A 19,408-nucleotide genomic window follows, 5' to 3' on the forward strand; every position below is an offset into this window, starting at 1 on the left:
GTACAAGCGTTTCTTTAAACACGTCATTCTCGCAAGTCTCTAGGTACGTTTCGCGGAAGCTTTTCGTCTTCTTTCGCGAGATCCGCAAGTGTTGGCGGGTACTTCAGTGATACTTGCGATCAGTAGAATGTTTAGACGGTGTAACAAGACTAATAAAAGCATCGCAAGAAAGCTAGAGTATCTTGGAAAACCGTGGTTTCTACGAATTGGAATGATTCAGAGCAAGTAAATACAACGTTAACGAATGAAACGAGAAGGAACTTAAACTCGATTGGATGTACAGAGACTTGAAGCGATCGGGAATGTGTTCGACGGGCAGAGAATCATTTCGACATCGTTAAGCATATTGACTAATAGCACCGCAGAGTAGTATAATGGTAAACCATCACGGTATGATTAAGTTTTGATCGTTTCCCCGGCAGCGGGCAATCTTTGATCGATACCGTGGGCAGAATGAAACTCATGGAAATATAGCGGAGAACGTTAATTCTCGTATCTTTTATACAGTCTCAAAAATATAAATAGCTCAACGAGTTTCGTCATCACTTATCCACTGGAAATGCAAATAAACCGGCAAGAGGTTTACACCGCGGTTAGGAATTGCCGGCAAATAGGAACCATGAGAATAGTACGTTAGATTAACAGCAAGTGCGGGCAGAAAGTATCAAGTTGACGATAGACGATCTTTGAAGAAACTCAAAAGGATAGACTAGCTTCAACTATCAACCGCGATTGCGTTCTTAAAGATTTTTCACGGAGAAACTTCGAATCCCTTGGCAAACATGCGACACCGTGTGTCTGCTGACTTCCTGCTTCTTTTCTTTTTCATTGCGAGATCCATTTCCCAAGTGCGGTGTACGATAGGCACGATATAGTAACAGTTTTAAGTATTTTTTCTCTCTCATTCTCTCTCTCTCTCTCTCTCTTTCTCTCACTCTCTCTCTCTCTCATTCTCTCCCTCTCTACCTCTCTACACCATGTACAACGACACACAACGATACATCACGCTACAGCTCGTCTTTCGTATCGATCGAACGCTGATCCCTGAACTGTGTAAAGCTGCGATCGCAAACGAATCGTAATCTCGTGTTTACAAAGAAAAAATTTCTGCGCGTTTTCGACAGGCAAAAATAGTTCTGCGACTTTGTTCCTTGTGCCATGTACGAGTACGACGATGCACACGGTTGCGATTAGTCTTTCTTTATTTTCTTTCTCTCTTTCTTTCTTTCTTTCTCTCTCTCTCTCTCTCTCTCTCTCTCTCTTTCTCTCTTTGTTTTCTCTCTTTAAAGCGAATTTGGCCCCTTTTCTTTGGAAGAAGAAAACTTGGCTTGTGGATCGTTCAACTAGCACTTCCATAGAACGCGGATCATTTTAGTGATCGATTGTACATCGTAATACGAATTCGACGATTCACGAGGTGAATTATTTTGAACGCACGACTGACTGTCGTCTTATTACTAGGAAGACGTGAAAAAGAGCGAAAGCGTACGCCGTATGTGTATGCGTGCTCCTTGTTACACATACCCATAAAAAAATAAATTCCAGCATAGTAAAACGGAAGAAGCTCATTTAGGGTTGCGTCAACGTTTATGAAAACACGCCCAGCAGCCATTAGACTAATATGATAAAATGACCTGGTTCTTCGACGTCCAATTTCACTAACAATAAATTCTTTTGATTTTTCGACGATCGACTATAGCTATCGGTCGTACACCACCGAGTACGCAATCGTATTCGTCGTTAGTGAAATCGAGACTGAACCAAGAGATGGCATGTAAAAGGTTTTCACATGTATTTTTCGCGACTTTGGCGGACGGGATTCTTCGACGTACCGATCTTCATTTCCAATCGGTACGAATCTTCTCTAAAAAGATTGCTCTAAATGCACTGATCTAAATGTCTCTCAAGAACCGTGGTCACGTGTCCGAAAAGAGGAACTCGCTCTCGGACAGTAGCACTTCGAGATCAGAAGGAACGGTATGGAGATCAGAATTGGCCGGTTCAGGTAAATCACCCGCACTGTTTCCGATTCCTGTAGGCGCTATTTGTCTGGCCCTGCCGATTCTGACTCTGTCCTTCTTTTTCGCTGTCCTCAGAAGAACACCAGTTCTCGGAAGCTTTGGTCTGCCATTGGCGTGCGTCGCGTTCGGTGCCAAGGCAGGTACCTGTGCTACCTTGTCCGATTTTCGGAGTTTCACGCTGAACCTGAAGGGTGGCTTATACACTACTTGTAGCTTTGCTCTCTCCTTCCTTGTCCCTGAATTTGCCGGTAATTTTGTTTCTTTAGATTCGGCTGGTCTCCTCGAAGTTACTTGCCTGGTCACGGGCAATCTGGTTCCCACCCCGGTTAAACCCACAGGCGTAGACTTGCTCTTGGGCAGACCAGTTGCATTGCTTCTTCCTGTTTCCGGTCGGCACTGAGAGGATGCCAATAACCAAGAACGAACTTTGCTTTTAGGATCAGCGTTTGGCTCGGGTTCTTTTTCAGCCTGGATAGCCGAATAATCGATCACTTCCTTTTTATGCTGCTTCTTACGTTTCCTCTTCTCGTTGTCGGCATTGCTCGCTGCGTTCGCATTGGAATTCTGCTTATCTCGACTGGCGAAAGTTTTCTTCCGTTTGTTGTCTTGAACCATCGCAGTGGTGGCATCCGTCGATCTTTTTCTAGCAAAGTCCTCGGTCGCATTAGCGGACGATCTCTTTGCCTGCGACTGGGGTTGTTTCTTTTTCTTCGATACATCCTTGCCAGACTTGTCTGCCGCGTTCCCATGAGAATCCTTATGCTTGCGATGTCTCCTCTTCTCCCTGACTTTTCTGCTGAGCGGAAGCTTTGCACGTACAGCCGGTGGATGCACCGTCACCCCCTCCGTTCCCTCCGGTGGAAGACGTACCGTTTCCGTCGTTGAGCTGTGTATTATCGTGACTGACTTGAGCTTCAGATCCGGCCGTTTGCCCAGTAACCTCATGCTCGCCACCTAGGTTCGAAGATTAAATCGAAGATTAAAGTAATGTATCGATGGTGGCACGTATCGATGGACTTTTAGATATTCTACCGTTACTGGTATTACTGTAGGCAGATGTTAGCAAATGAAACGTTCGATACAGATCGGCTATGATACAGCTAAGAGATAACGAATCAAATACAAGGATTTAACGTTATTCGACGAAATCTAGCAAACTGTTGCAGATGCTGCGGATACAAAGGTCTACTTTCATCTGTTCCTAGACTTACTCTTTGCACCTTTCTTATCTTTGCGTTTCCTCGATCGATTCTAATGTAAAAATGATCGGCATAATATTATCGTTAAACTGTGCACCGTTCCGAGGAACTATTCGAATACGTAAGATAAAGCTAATTAACCTCGAATCAGGGATTAAATACGATACTCACCAATAGCGATACAGCGGCCAGAATGATCAGAGCGGCCGCGTACCAATGGTCAATTATCCAACGACGGAAAGTGGCTAGGCTTTCGTCGGATAGAAGAAGCTTCCTCAGAGTTGCTAGAGGACCGCTCGGATCCACCTGTATGAAATAAAATAATAAAATAAAAGAATGAGAAATAATCGTATTCCCAAGCGAGAATGTTGCGGCGTTCTGTGCGATAAAACGACGCGAATTATCGTACCTCTCGACATTTTTGGAAGACATCACAGTATCCGTTGTAATCGTTACACGGTGTACCCGGCTTCGAGTACATGTCCGGTATATCGTAGGGTGGAGAGTTCCAATCGAAAGACGACCTACGAGCGTAACATCGATCATCGATATATTTATTTTTAACACTATGGAAAAAAATATAAACAAGAAGATACTTGGCAACGTACAAACAAGGTTGATTTTCTCCGGGAAGACGGCAACAGAGCTCGCACGCTTTCGTCGACGGATCATTTGGTCCTGGAATGCACTGGCAAGATTCCAATCCGTATGCAAGGCATATACTACCGGTACACTCCTATAAAAGAAGAAAAAAGGCAAACAGCGCATTCGTTGAAAACGGTTCTCTCCACGATCCGAACTTCCACGTCATACTCACCCCCATGAAACACACGAATTCGCGATTGCAGATGGTCTTGTTGGGCTTGTTGATGGAAGGTGGACAATACGGCGATCGACCGTCGCAGAAGCTCGCGTCGCGACATCCGTTATCGTCTCTGCACTTATCTCCGAATCTTAAATTGCACTCGGCAGTGCAGCACGGGCCCTGGGAAATAACGAGGGGTTCTCAGAGCGATAAAAACGAGGAAACAAACAACGTGGATGAAACGTGATCGTTCCTCGGACATCACGTACTTGACTAGGACTACAGATGGAACCTGGTGTGAGCGTACAGGGTGTTTCGCCTGCGGGTGGATAACGACGTTGCGGAAAGCAACACGAATCCCTGCAATCCTCTTCCCATCCGCAATCGCACTCTTCGCCCTCTTCGATGACACCGTTCCCGCATAACGATACTTGCGGTTCTAAAGACAGATAATCTCCTTAGCTCTCCTTGCTAAATATCCTATCCACGAATGTACGTTCTAACTGTTCGTACTGCAAGTTTTTAGTCCTAGTGCGAGATGTAATAAAAGCGAGGAGGGCAGGCGAAACTTTATCGCCGAAGGAAACGGTACTCGAGAGTTTCGACTATTATTCAGAATAGATATTCGGCGCGAGTATTACTATGTTAAATAAGTTTGGATTGGGTGAGCGCGGGACCGATAACAGGCGATCATACTCGGAGAATATTCGATATTCGACGAGGACATAAAAGTAACGAGCCAGAGACTGACCAGTAAAGCAACCCTTCGGAGAACGAGCTTTGCTATTCAAAACTGGGTTTATGGCACTCAAGCTACACGGGCTGAAACGATTATTGTTTCGCTTGTCGCCGCTGGTAGCACGAGCGAACATAATGAAGTTTCCATCCTCTCCGCCGGGCGTGCATTGTTCCGGATCGTGCTGAAACAAAGTAAAGTGGCGCCTCGTGTTACTCGCGTATCGACAGTGCTAGAAAAACATGCTAACGTCAAACTCCTCTTTCTCTCTACTTAGCACGAGAAACGTATTAACGGCGTGTGTCGGTATCGTGCTATCTCATCTAGAAGCGAGAACGAGGCTACCTTGCGCGCAATAGTAAATTCGAGCAACCTACCGGTGAACCAAAGTTGTGGCCGATCTCGTGGGCCAAAGTGACGTGAGAAACGGCGGGTGGTACGTGCTTGCCGTAATTCAGTAAAGTCACTATTCCGGTGTTGAGCGACTTCATGCTGCCGCGATAGTGCTGCAAAGTTCAGAGATCGTACATTTCACAGCATTTCTGGCGATCGTATCGTTCGGAAAGAGGGGGCGGGAATTTCGGAGCTTTCGAGCTTGCGCGGCATGGTCACACGGCCGTCGTTCCTGTTTAAACGTCCGCTCGCCGATATCCCTGTACTCCTCGGCGTGTCACCAACGTACGGATCTCAACTTACCCCGTTCTTCTCGCAAACACCGCCGGCGTTTTTCAGGTCACCGGTCCACGCGAGTCCCAGCGTTCCCATCTCGAAGTCCCGGTACGTGAACATGTAAGCCAAGCAGAACGCGTCGTAATCCTCTTCTGCAACGAACGAGAACGGTGGAGGGATTTGTAATCGGTCGAAAGATCGATCTGCTTGTGCTCGCGCCGCGGCCAACAATCGGCTGCCGTTATGCGAGCTATCGTTACCAGCGCAAGATTTATTTACCGGAGAAGAGTTCCAGATATTTTTCCACGCCGTAGTTTCCCGGGAATCGATAATTGGGATCTCTCAGCGCGTCCTCGCTGTGAACTTTCACACGTTTTATCATGAAGCTGATGTTGTCTGGTCTGCCGTCCTGGTTGAAATCTAGCAACAGTAACGAACCCCTCTCACTCTCCGCGTCGAGTTACCTTCCTCGATGGAATCCCGAGAATATCGGGCTTTCGAGACTATTCGAGATAAGAAGCGGGAAGAAACGGGAAAGGATTTACCGGTATGCTTATAGATCGAGTTGACCCTCTGCACGTGTCTCGTCATCACCTCGATGCAAGCCTCCTCGGTGCCGTACCTCGCGAAAAACTGATGGTCCGCTTGCAGGTAGAGCATGCAGGTAGTTTTCCGTGGATCCACAGTGGCACGCTTGTGTAGATGTCTCGCGATACGATCTCCGTCGCTGGTTCTGAAACGGGAAAAAAGCCGGCAGTGGAGAATTTCTTACGAGGCCGGATAAGCAGCTTATCCTTCCGTAGCTGCGCGCTTCGGACCGACTTCCGTCCCGCGATTTTTATGCTACCGCGGAACGGAAGCTGAACGGAAACAAAACGAAACGAAGCGAAACGCTTAGCGCGAGCACGAGTCGCGTTCAAACAATCCTGCAACGAGTTTCTTTCTCGTAGCGGACACTCACGTTTCCATACGTGCCACGGTCTTATCTCTGTCCGAGGTTAAAACCCGTGCGCCATTTTCCTTCGAGTAGAAAGCTTGCCTCTCGCCTAGCAGAGGTTCGTAAAGCGTCCGAGAGTCGTTCCCGTAACCGTGATTGCTGGCCCTGCAAGAATAAAACCAACGATATCTGCATAAACGTGCGAGTGTCGCGAAAGTCGCGATCATCACGCGAAATCGCGACCGGGGTGCATCCTCGCGTACCCGTAGTTTCGTCTGATTACCAGCGATTCGTCCACGAGCGTTTGAAGATTCGCGGTTTAAAGCTCGTTATATGTACGCGCGGCGCGCTTCGAACGGGGTGTATGCCTACGAATATAATGCCGCGGAGGAACTGCTAACGAAATTAGCGCGAGGAAGGAGCAGCCGGTGTTCCGAGTTGATAAACCTCAGACGACGCAGACATTCGAGCAACGGAGCTGTCTCTCGTTAGATCCATTTTCATCCTCGGTTAACGTAACGCGATTTGCCCAGGTTGTTTCAGCACACGCTATCCTGTTACATTAACGAGCGAACATCTGCGACGAGGCCTGGAAATCTGCGCGTCCTTCCTCGTACGCACACCTCTGCAACAGACGATCCATCTTTTCCCGTTCTTCGCCTATCGATCCGATGATCCCGGACCTAGTCCACGATGATTCACGCTTCCGTTCGCGTACCATCCTATCGAGTGATTGGAAGAAGATACTCACCTTTCCGTGGAATCGTGAGAAGTAGATTGACGCAATCGATGACTGGCGCAAGGCAACGATCTACGCGGCGTTAAGACGTCGGAGACTCGATACGCTATGCTGTGATATGGCGGCGACGTGTCTTCTTCCTTGTTCAAGTATCTGTTCGTCGGCTCGATGTAGTACTCCTCGAATGCGGTGACGACCGTGCCATCGAACAGGCCATCCTCCGTCACGATACCCTGCACCATGGCATTTTCGTCTTCTGTAAATGGCAAGAGAAGCGGTTACACGTCGCGTGGTTGGTCGGTTCGTTCCTGCAGCTTTTCGAAGGATCGAGAGGAACTCGTCGAGAGACAGAGGGACGTTTCTGTCGTTTCGCTGCGACGAATTCGCCGCGGTGGTACTCTCGCGTTATTCACGCGATATCGTTTCCTTCCGGCCAAAATATCGCAGCGTTAAATAAAAATGAAAGCGACACGCTGGGCGCAATTTGTTTGCCGAGGAGAGAACGGAAATATTTTTTACTCCTCGATACTTGCCGACTTGCCGCGAGCGAAAGCGAAACACTTGTGGCCCACCCTCGCGGAAATTCGCGAGGTGGTCGCGTCGTTTGCGACTCTGGTGCATCGAGAGGCTCGAGAACTCTTGGCGGGTGCGATCGCGCCGGTTCCATCCGACATCTCGATAACGATCGAGACGTAGTTCTCGGTGGAACGGAGAAAGAAGCGATTCCGTTCGATAGCTTCGTATTTTCCGGCATTTTCACGGGAAACGACAGAACGGATATGGTTTCGCTTTCGACGAGAGTTTTCGCGGATTTTCCGTATGAACGGCGAGAAAGGGAGACGCGACGCTTGCAAAGCAAGGCGTGTGCACGATCGACTATGAACGTGTGCACGCGTAATCGTGTGCTCGCACGGAAATCGAGCGAATCGTCCTCTATTTAGACGGAGGGAACTCGGGATAACTTCGTTTCGCGTCTGCAGCTTCGTCGACGGCCCTGCTTCCGAGTGGAGCGATAGATTTCCGAGGCAAACTCGAATCGAAAATTGTCTCGGGGCGAGCAAAACGACGGGACAGGGGGATGGGACAAAGCGAGCGAGAGCCGCGACGAGGAAGGAAGAAAGTAGGGTAGAGCTATCTATTTCCGTCATAGCCGTCGTCTTCGTCGAGAATTACACCGTTTCGACGATTTCATAATTTCCGGACGCGCGTTTCTAACCACACACCCCCGTTGGTGGTGTCTGCAGCGGGAAAAACTGGGTCGTCGAACTTTTACCGCGGCGGCGAGCAGAGTCGATCCCGTGCGATCGAGATTTCGAATCGCCTGATAATCTTTAATCGCGCCAGGCTGGAAAAAAGAAGCGGAGAGAGACGGTGTGGAGAAAATAAAAGTCGAAATGGAAGCACGTGGTGCACGGCGTACACTTGACATAATTCACCGTAATTGGTTGCCGCACGGTTCCTCTTTTTGCCCTTACTCCCAGCGTTCCGCGCGTTTTCTCGCTCGCGAGTAATTACTCGGACGTTCTTCGCGGTTCTTCGCGATTCGTCGAACGATACGCGATCGACGGTAGTGTTTCTCGTCAGAATGTCTGGTCAGAACCAGGGCCAGAACCGCGAAAACAGGAGCTCGAACAGCAACGAAGTTTCGAGTTCCATCGCCGGTGGTTCGCTCGATTAATCGTCGATTACACGGTAGCCCTCGTGCCCCTACCCCCTCCCCCTTCTCCGTCCCGAATTCCACCCCGTCCATCCCTTTACCCTTAACCTTCTACGCGATCGAGGTAAGGACGAAAGAATTATCCGAAGGTTTTTCCCTGCAATTAAGTGTTTTAAATCCCTCGACGAGAATCCGGGATAGGTAAATTCGCCCCTCATGCTAATCGATACCCCTCGAACAAAGGAAACGATTGAACAAAGGGTTCTCCGGCTCAAACGATCCAGCTCCTGATGCGGAACTACGGCCGGATGAAATTACCATTTAAGCGAGAATCGAAAATTTCCCCTTCACTGCCGGCAATTGAGCGTGGAAAAGAGGGGAGAAAGGAGGGAAGAAAATAGAGGCGGGAAGAGAGGAGGAAGGGTATGCTCATTAGCCCGCGATACATCCGGAAAAATTTTTCTCCCAGTCTGGAGCACCACCACGCGCGCGTTCTCCTAACCCCGCGACGGATCCCTCTCGTTTTTCCAATCGCGGGGCAGAAAGAACAAGCGATGAAGCCGCGTGGTGCTGGCCCGCTTTTTTCCTCCTTTTTTCCTCCTTTTTTCCCTTTTCCTTTTTTTTTTCCAGCCACATATTGAACTTTGGCAGCGCGCACAGTTCCACCGTGAAATCCATTTAAAACGAACGTGCCGCGCACGAAATGGTTTATGAAACGATATCGTTGAGTCTTCCGAGTCCTTCCGGTCGTCTCGATTCCACCCCGATCGCCGGTTTTCGCGCGGTGAAAAATGCCCGAACGCGCACGCGCGACTTATAAATCGCTATCTAAACCCGCGCGGCGAAGAAGAAGCTAAAGGTGGACAGGTAAATTCGCGTAGGCGAATAAACGGAGAAGCTCTAGATCGAGTTTGCGGAGAATACGATGCCAATTATTCGAGAGACATGGTCGATACGCGAGAGTCGATCGCGAGCAATGTCGCACCTTTTCCTTCCTCGGACGGGAAAACTGCACGGGGAATCGGCGGAAAGCGCGAGTCGGAGTGCAAAGTCAAATAAATTCACCTTCGACGGACTTACACGGCGTAAGAAGTCTTAAAATCTCGGCGTAAGTCTTCGCAATTCAATTACGCCGGCTGGAGTTACGCAAAAAGTCGCTCGGTGTCCTGGGACGCGGGGAAAACAGGAATCAACAGGGAGGATGCACCTGGATATCTCGATCGAGACACGTACGCGATATCTTATTCTCGGGGAAAGAGCGTGATCATCGGCGCTGCGGAGTCGAACGGGGCGTATCGGCGACGTTCCTTTCATCGTCTGGTGGAAGATGACGGAAAAGGGGCGGCGAATGGTCCCCGGGGAACGACAGGAAATCAACGAGTCTCTGGCCGTCGAATTCCTTTCTTCCTTCGATTTTTGTTGCCACGGACGAAAGCCGGCTAATTCGATCCAATTTCGCGCGGCGGTTTAAGCGTCCAGACGTCGATTCCCCTCGGACGAGTTTCGTCGTAATCGACGCTCGCTTCCACGAGATGCAGGACCCGCGCTCTCCTCTTCGACCGGGGCAAAGCCGAGGATCGCCGCTAACCCCGGTGACTTATGAAACAGCCAGCGTCGAGCAGAGGAATCGGCGTGGGAAACGGAGAATATGAAAATCGCGCCACACCCCCGAGCCTTCTAAAAGAATCTCGATTGTCGAGGGGGGATGTTAAGAGGGCTCTGTTTCGCGTGTAATTATTCCTCTACCGGGGAAGAGCAACGGGGCTGTGCGTAACGAAATAACCCGGAAAGTACGAGTAACTAGGAACATCGGGCTGTGATCGTGTTATGGGGGTCTCTTACTATCCAGGGTTAAAAAATCCATCTTTCTTTCATTTTTACCTTTCGTAAATATTACACTCGAATTCTTAAAAATAACGCAGCTGTAACTGTTCCAACGAGGTGACGGGTCACGTCGTTCTTGTAGAAACGTGCAACTTTTTGACAGTTTTTAGAACGGTGTCCGCGATTTCTCGAAATGCGTCTGCCCGATTGGCGTGAAATTTTGCACGAATATTTGGCACATTCGTGGCTATGACCCCTAGAAAAATTATTCCAAAATTCGCATTCCTTCTATCCTTTTCGTACTCGTGTGTTTAAAAGGAAAAAATCGATAAGATACATTCGGAGTAGCGCCATTTCTTCTATTCACCGATATTTTTCGTTCTTTTTAGCACCTTCTTCGTAGAAGTACTCGTACTTAACAGGAATCCTGTTGAGTTTCTTTATCCGAGATAACAGGATGCGTATGAACAACGAATACCACCCGGTAAGCGATTTTTAAGAGGCCCTTCGGACAACGGCACGTAACACCGGCAATTTTCGATCATTCCTAACGAAAGATGCTACACGCGTAGCCCAGGACTGCGCGAACAAAGCCCGTTAATTTCAAAACATAAGCTCTTAATGGTTGGTTGCAACGATTTTTCAAAGATATGGGGAAAAGTCCAGCAAAGGATACTAGAAGACCTACTTAAGAGAGCGAGCTGTTTCCCTTCTCGCTTTCGTTTCGAAGAGAACCAGCTGAATTTTCTGGCCAATCTAATACATAATACAAACAATACCGTATCCTCCTTGTCTCCATAGCGAGAAGCAAATTCGAGAGCGCTCGACTGGCGTTGTTTCACCGCTGAAAGTGCAAGATAAACGATAATATTGTGCAACGGCGCATAATCAGCGAGAGAATAGGGACGAAAAGAATAGAAAGAGAGAGAGAGAGAGAGAGAGAGATTCTGCAGCGAGGGAACTGTTTCAAGGATAACTAGTCGAATCGGACATCCTTAGAAAAGTTTCGCCACGGTGTTCGTCGTTCGCGACGACCACGTCAACGAGGATACCGTGGTCCGTTACCTTGTGTACACCTAGACTCTCGTCCTTTCTCTCCTTCTCTCCCTCTTTCCCCGCCGAGTGTCCGCAATTCCGCGTCGTATCGCTCGGCTTCGTTCGTTCGCGTTAAAATCAGCTCGAAACTCTCCCCGTCTCGTAATTGACCTATTTCTCGGGGGCCAGACTTGGGTGCAATATTCCACTCGGCAGCGGCCAAGTTACTCCGACGTCGAAGAGGGGAGAGGAGTCCGGTTAGTTCGCTTCGATTCGGGGGCAGAAAACGACGAAAAGCGGGCGAAAGAAGCGGCGAGAACCCGATCCACCCTTCTTTCCGAGTTATTCGATATTCCGCGTCGCGGATCCACCGAATCCCGAGGGGGTCCCGCCTGATTTAAGTTAACTCGAACAGACCCCGTCCGATCCGGTTGTATTTCGGGCGATTTCCAAGATACCGGACCGAGATTTTCCGGGAATCGGAAAATCCTCGGTCGTGCGATTTTCCTCTTCGCATTTAATTAGGAAGGGGAAGAGAAACGTTCGACACGGTTTCGGATACGCGTTTGGAACGTTTGGAAGCCGCGTGTACCGGCCGGAGCGAGCGTGGAGGATCGGACGTTGAAGGGTGAAGGAATAATCGGTCCTCACCTTTGATTAAATTCGACAGAAATTCGTTATTACGCTTCCGGTCGAAGCGCGAGCCTCGGCGAGGAACACGGCTTTAATTAAATCGTCGAAGACGTCGTCGGTGTTCGCTGCCGGCGGGTTGTTCGTAAACTCCGTGGAAAAAAGAATAATCACCGCCTTTCCTCTTCAATTAAGAGCCTAGAGGAAATATTCTACTCCGAGGCTAAATACGAATTATTGAAATCCGGTCTAATTTAATTTCATTCAGCCTCGAAGAGGCGCGACTGCCAGGCTACGAAGCTTCGGTGGCAAAGCGGATCGAAGCTGGGCATAGAGAAAAGAGAAAGAACAAAAAGGAAAAAAAAAGAAAAAACAAGAAAGAAAAAGGAAAGAAGAAAGAGACGAAGGAAAAGATGAGGGAAAGGGAAAGAAAGGAGGATATCGGAGAGAGGGTGGGAGAGGGAGAGAAAAGAGCGAGAAGGGGCGTAGGATGATTGGGATGGTTGGAAAAGAAGCGAAAGGGGGAACGAAAGGAGAAGCGAAAAGAGCGAGCAAGCGGGGAGAGGAAAGAGGGTAGAACTCGGCGGGGGTGTGGAAGCGGAGGAGCTTTCACGGAGCCAACCGGCCGCTTTCACGGAGAAAAGCTCTGGCGCTCGTTAGCGGGAAAATCCAATTTAGCCGGGGAACAGTTAGCGGGACCGGTCCGCACGCGGAATCGTGAAAACTCGAACAATGCGCGCGGCGCGCGAGCGCGACAAACACATCCGCCGGCTGCCAGACACACGGAGAATATGCTCAACGAACTTGTTTTATTGATTAACAATCGAATTACGCCCAATCGTCGGTGCATTGATTCGAATCATCGTTCTACGCCGTTTTCACGCGCTTCGTGGCTACCTTTTAAAACCGTCCCTCTTCCTGTCTCTCTCCCTCGCTCGCCCGCTCACCCTCCGCCCCCAGCGCTACTTTTTCACCCTCCGTTTCATCCTCGCGATTCCTTTTGATTAGTCATAACCCCGAGATGGACGTTAATTAATTTGATCGTCCCGCGAGCGTATCGACGAAACGGGGTACGCTCCCTCGGCCGCATCTCCTTTGTCTCGTGCAATTAGCGAGCTGCTGGAAAAAGTAGTCGTCGCGCGAGTTCCGCTCCCGTGCGTCTTACCGAGTCGACGGATAATTTTATTCGCCGACCCCCAGCCCACCCCTTATCTCCTATGCCACGGCGAAAAGGCACGACCCGGCACGCAACCCCTGATATTTTCTTTCGCGTGGGCGTGGAACGCGCTCCGCCGGGCATAAAATCCGTCCTGCACTCGGCGGAATTATTCAATTACGCGGATCGCGTTAACGACGTAACGCCAATTATTTATCACCGCCGCGATAATTAATGCAGACCCGTTAATGAAAGCTAGCGGCCGGCGTGGCCCAACAAGGCAGGGACCGCCGATAACGTTTTCAATCTCGATCGCTCGCGGTGCATGGGAAAATTCGCGACCGGGTCGAGGGCCGACACGCGTTTGTCGATTAACCGATATAGATCACGCTGATCTCGACGTCGCGTTAAATCACGTCGCGATCGCTTCTCTAATTCCTCGTTTCGCCGATGGAACCCGATCGAGATCGCGGGATCCGGTGTATAATTTAAATTCACCCGTTCGACCGCGAGTTCGAGTTCGAGTTCGACGGCACATCAATCGTCGTTATCATCGGCAATCGATCGCGACCGATCCACTACCGATCGAGAATCGAGAACCGAGAAGAAGAAGAAGAAGAAGCGGAATCGAACCAGGAAGGAGCGGCGACCGCTCGAAACGTACGAATTTCTTCGAGTGGAAACGACGAGGTTAAGAACGACGGCTACCATCCTTAAATCCCGGCTTAATTAGCCAAAGTACCGGCACGTTAAGCACACGTTTTATCTCCGGCGTTTTGCCCCTGTAATTTGTAACCCTCGAGTGTGAAAAGCTCCGAAGCGAGAAGCACCACGTCGGTTATGAATACGTCGAGCAGCGGTACACTGGCTACTAGCCAGAAGACCCTGCCGCAACTTGGGCCAACTCATCCTTGAGGTCGTCGATGATGGCCGAGTTAGGGGGATTAATCGACTGGCCAGGGATAAAAAGCGGATCTGATCCTCGTGGAAGCTCGTTACCTGGCCACTCGAAGGTCGACTATTCGTTGGTTCGGTAATCGCACTGTTCATTTATTCGCCAGACGGTTTACAAGAGCGACTCGGCTACTACGCGTCCACTCGATTGTCGCGTCTCGAGAATAAACTATTTCCGCGATAGCGAGCGTTGGTGGAAAGACGGGTGGGTTGATTAAAATGTCGCTGCTGGTCCCTCGACGAGTCGACGGACACAGAGAGGAAGGTTTCCGGTCGGAAAGAGCGGGCTACTGCTCGGCTGCAAGATTGCCTCGGCTGGAATTTTCTCGGTGACTTGCCACGCATCAACCTGGCTTCTCCATTATCGCAGCACGTCAATCGGCCGTTTCCGGCCGGCGCAATTACACGCGGGTACACCGTCAATTAGGCAAGTTTAATCGGTAATCGGATTATCAGCGATACGGGTTATCCTGCACGGTTGCACCACGCCGCTCTGTGTTCCACTGCGACCTACGCGAGAGACCAAACACGACCGTGTACTCGGATCGAAAAGTCGAGTTAATTTAATCATCGTGTCATTCGAGCAATTACTGCGCGTCCGGCTCGTTTTCACCGAGCGATAAACGATCATCGGGCCGGTTATTATGCGTGCGATTATTTCATCTCTTCCGTAGCTTCCAATTACGAAGCCGTACACGAGGATCATCTGCATCGCTCTATGGCCGCCGTGTGTCCATCGTGCGAGCAATTCCGTACAAGTCCATCGTACTCGTGTTTCTACGCTCAGCCACTGTTTCCTCCTGTTCCTCCTTGTTACATCGTTCCAACGACTGTCGATTCTTCGGTCGCAAGCGAAACGAACGATAACGATCCGCGATCGGTTCCACTTTCGAACCAACCCGCCATCGCGAGTTCCTCCGTTTTTCCACGCGGAACCACGTTCCCGCGATTTATCTCTGACCTTTGAATCGCGAGGACTCGAGGCAGTGGAACGGCGTTCCCTTCGCGTTTTCTTCGCTGACTCGTGGACGTAGATCTAGCCATCGAGTAATTGCGGCTGTTGCGTACGCGGTGCACGCCGGGATAAGACCGCGCGAAGAATCGCGGTAATTGAGTTGCCTTATTCCTGGAAACGGAAAACACCGCAGCTCGCAGCTTTACGTTCGTGCATGGGCAGGCGTAACCGTTGCCTCTTAGATACGGTAGACCTTTCTTTCGGGCCCATCAGCATTATACAGGCTGGTGCAAAAGTTACGCACTCCGTAACGCAAAACTCGCCAACGAGATCTCTATCGGTGAGATATGTTCATCGTGGACCCGTATCGATTCTACTACGATCGAGAACGTTCCCGAAGAAAGGGATCCTAAATCGACAATCGAGTTCAAATTTTGGCAAGACTTCTGAGCTGCGTGAGCGAAAAGTAAGGAAGAGAAAGAGGACAAGCGTTTAGGTTACTTAACCAGGCCTTTGCGTCAGACGCGGTGTGTATCACTGACCAGTCAGGAAATCCTATTTGTAGCAAGTGGAGGAGGGTACGTTCGCGACTCCGCGAACCCTTCCAGTGACGAGTGCGTCTAGGTTGGTCGCCATTGCTCGAATCCCTTCATCGGGAACGTTCTCGATCGCTACTCGGTAATTTGAAAAATTCATTTCGGAGATGGAAACCGAACCGCTGCTGGTAGCGGTACAGTTAGCAGCGGTCTAGTTAGTAGCGGCGGCTGATTAAAAGCACGAGAGGAAGAGGTGGACGGCGTTGCGGAAGGTGGAGGAATACGGAGAGATTCAACAAGTTACGCGCGGAAATTTGGCGGAGGGAAGAAGCGGCGCGATCTCAGCGGAGGCATTATTAAAGGAATAACGACGGGTGCGCAGGTTGGCAAGTACGGAGTGGGTCGAAGAGAAACGTCGATCGCGGGTCGGCACGGACGTCGACGGCGTTGTACGCGATCAAGTTTCGAGCGGTGGCGAGGTTGTGGTTAGACCAGTTCGAACTCATTCGGTGCACGAAATTATATTGCGGGCTTCGTACGCTGCTCGTCGGCACACGTATCTGCTTACTCGAGTTCCTCTCGCTGCTGGAACGCCGCGCTGGAATCAGATAGCTCTCCGATATTGCCATATTCTCGTGTACGCGGGAATCCGGCCCGGTGCTCTCGTCGTCCACGCTGGCCGAGTTAACGAAATTTCCAGCTCCGTGCTATACTCGTTACTCTGCTTTATACGCCACCGTTCCGCGTTATTCCGCTTTATTTCCACAACTCCGCGGCTTCCAATTATTTTCGTTCCTTATCAGTCGCGCTGCTGTACGACGGGGAACAAACTCGCGTACGCCAACTCGGAAAAGAGTTCCTTCCTCCGCTTCCTCCGACATCCCGCGCCGGCATCTCTCCGCATTCCATGACAATGGAATAAATTTCCGTGACTCGAGTCGACGGTCGGGCAAGCTTAAGGCTCCACCTCGATGTGCCGGCATACTTCAGCTAACAATTGCACGCGGGGAAACACTCGCGACGTGATTACGATGAAAACTTTGCGTATTCGTGTAGCGAGCGAAATTATGAGACGCGTACTCTTTCGACTGCGGAACTTGCCAGTTCCGCTTCTCCTTCCACCAAATAATTCCCATTGTTCCCGTCGTCGTGTGCTCGATCCCGTAATGGTGCTCGTTAAACGGCTCCGATTCATCCATTTTACCGTATCCCTTACGCCGAAGAATTACCCCGCGATTCCCCTGTAAACCACCCCTGCCTCTCCTTACGCCCAACTCCCTAGACCAACTTCCTGGACCAACTTCCTAGACTAACGGATGGACATTCGAAAGTGGCTACAGCGTGGAAATCGACGTCGGGGGTTGGAAGATCCGAAATACGCGACACCGCGAGCGAAAAGAGAGAAAAAGGCGGAATTCTGACTGGGATCTGAGGGAATCTCGATACGCGTGTACCCATATCGACGGCGAACATGGTTCACGGGAGCACGGTCGAGACTTCTCGCTCGTACACCCTCAATGGGGTACCTGGCCGGCGTCCAAACGACCGCGACTGCGAGGATGACGATCAAAATGAGATTCTCGGTTCAATGCCGGGGAATCGAGCAAGGATTATGCGTCCTCCGACGAAGGACGTCAACCGGCGAACGAACTGCATCGGTTCGGTGACCAGCCAAGAAACTCGCTCGTCGGCGGTTTCCCTTGGATTCCGTGTATTTTCCCATCGTCGACGATTTATTATTCGCCGAATAGGAAAGGTCGAGGAACGATGAATTTCGATTCATCCCTCGGAGCGATTTGCAGGAATTTTTCATTATTTTCTCTCCCGTTTTTATTTTTCTTCCTCCTCCCTCTTCTTTCCACTGCGAAAGCATATATTTTTCAGCGAACGCTTCGCGCGCGTGAATTTCGATGGGGTCGAAATCCCGGGGAGCGAAAAGCAGCGAGACGAAAGTGGAAAATTCGCGCTGATCCGATCGGGTTGTCGAAAACGCGCAACCGTTTGAAGCGGCCTCCTCTGAAAGGAATATCACCCTCTGTGTACTCGTACACTAGCGGGTTTTGCAGCGGACAGACCGCGCGTGTCCTTGCCCGATATTGCATATTAAAATTAAAAAGTCGGCTTTCAAATTCGCTCCGCAGTTTTTCCTCTGCCGTTGTTCAACCCCGTTTCACGGTAGACACTTTTCCCGGCCCTTCACCCTTTACCCCGACAGGGTGGAACGCGCGCGGATGTCGCGGAGAAGCTTGAAAGATGGCGCGTGATTTCGACGAAATCCAAGTGGCTTCGGCGTATCGTCGCGAAAGGAAACGCGAAGAGCGATGGCGAAACTCACCCAACACGGTGCCCACGTAAGAGTGCGATACGTCGAAGGCGATAGGGCCATCGGTGTTCTCGAACGTCGCATCCTTGCTGAACAGACTCTTGTCTCGGATCAGGCGTAGCGTCCATTGTCTGAAACGACGAGAAATTTAAACGTTTACGCGTTAAAGCCGTGTAAAATATTCGGAATATCTAAGATACGACAACCGTTGCCTCGGTTCACCATCGAGGAAATCGCGTTTTCCCGTTTCCGACAGATTTACCTTGCGAGAAGATCGCGTGAGAACGAATCGGAAACGATTAAGGAAAGCTTTACGGTAACGAGTGGACGGTTAACCTTCCGACCATCGGCTGAGAGTTTGGCTAGCCCGAAATGGCCGGTTCGACGGTTAATCGAACCATCGACGAGAGACAGGGTCAATGGTAAAGGATAGCCTCGGACGGTCGCGTCCGCTGGCTAGTGATCGGGAAATGTCGAAGAATCACACGGTGTCGTTGCACGAGAGTGGAGGAACGTTAGATCCGAGGCCCGTTGTGCGCTGTCGTGATTCAGCGTGATTCCTGAACGATGACGCGATCCGGCCTTCCCCGGTGCTCGACTCTTCCGAGTGGAGAACGTGTATACGCTCCAAGGACGAAAGCGAGCAAACGATGGGAACGGTTAACGGCTAACAACCGGTGTCGATGGATGGACGTCGTCGCGCTTCGTTCACCGCGCCGCCACTCTCGGAAACAGGAATATTAAATTTAGAAACGCGAAAGGATCCGCGTGGTGACATTGGAAGGTGGAGATAGGCCAGCGGGCGTGCGATAGGGCTTGCGTACGAGATGCAACGAGTGCGCGCCAGGGTAATCCCGGATTCGACGGTAAATGGATTAGGTTTAATTAAATTCGCAGCGAGCCGTGATTATTCGGGACACGCGTGCACCGGTGAAATATTCGATTATCCGGAAACCGTTGGAACGAAGAGAAGGCGAAGGAGCATAAAGTAAAGACGAACGGCGAGCGGGGAAAAAAGATGGACGGCTGGAGTTTCGAACGATCCGACATTTTATAGTCCGGCGGACTTTGCATGGTCGCGATACAGATATTCCTCGCCGGAGTTGGTGGCGAAGGGAAGAGACGCCGAAAGGATTCTTCGCTCCTTTGTCTCGCGGAAAGAATTTAATACGACGCATTACCATAAAGAAACGAGGTACGGAACGAGCCGGTATTACGCGAGGTATCACCGG

At 50.3% G+C, this 19,408-nt stretch overlaps 1 protein-coding gene across 1 annotated transcript in view; it reads right to left on the reverse strand.

Annotated features, from left to right (window-relative positions):
* Positions 1-1,239: 1,239 nt before the first annotated feature.
* Positions 1,240-19,408, reverse strand: part of LOC108549331 (disintegrin and metalloproteinase domain-containing protein 10) — a 24,322-nt gene continuing 6,153 nt past the window's right edge. The window contains exons 3-16 of the mRNA XM_017902674.1: positions 18,189-18,311; positions 7,119-7,362; positions 6,392-6,532; positions 5,976-6,163; positions 5,710-5,850; positions 5,458-5,582; positions 5,139-5,267; positions 4,777-4,945; positions 4,295-4,464; positions 4,038-4,205; positions 3,829-3,956; positions 3,630-3,744; positions 3,392-3,526; positions 1,240-2,975 (exon numbers count right to left, since the gene is read on the reverse strand). Coding sequence (XP_017758163.1) covers positions 1,917-2,975; positions 3,392-3,526; positions 3,630-3,744; positions 3,829-3,956; positions 4,038-4,205; positions 4,295-4,464; positions 4,777-4,945; positions 5,139-5,267; positions 5,458-5,582; positions 5,710-5,850; positions 5,976-6,163; positions 6,392-6,532; positions 7,119-7,362; positions 18,189-18,311 — 3,035 coding nt within the window. The 3' untranslated portion in view covers positions 1,240-1,916. The remainder of the gene's footprint in view (positions 2,976-3,391; positions 3,527-3,629; positions 3,745-3,828; positions 3,957-4,037; positions 4,206-4,294; positions 4,465-4,776; positions 4,946-5,138; positions 5,268-5,457; positions 5,583-5,709; positions 5,851-5,975; positions 6,164-6,391; positions 6,533-7,118; positions 7,363-18,188; positions 18,312-19,408) is intronic.

The sequence above is a fragment of the Eufriesea mexicana genome, unplaced genomic scaffold (assembly GCF_001483705.2).
Source record: "Eufriesea mexicana isolate 0111107269 unplaced genomic scaffold, ASM148370v2 scaffold1837, whole genome shotgun sequence".
NCBI lineage: Eukaryota > Metazoa > Arthropoda > Insecta > Hymenoptera > Apidae > Eufriesea > Eufriesea mexicana.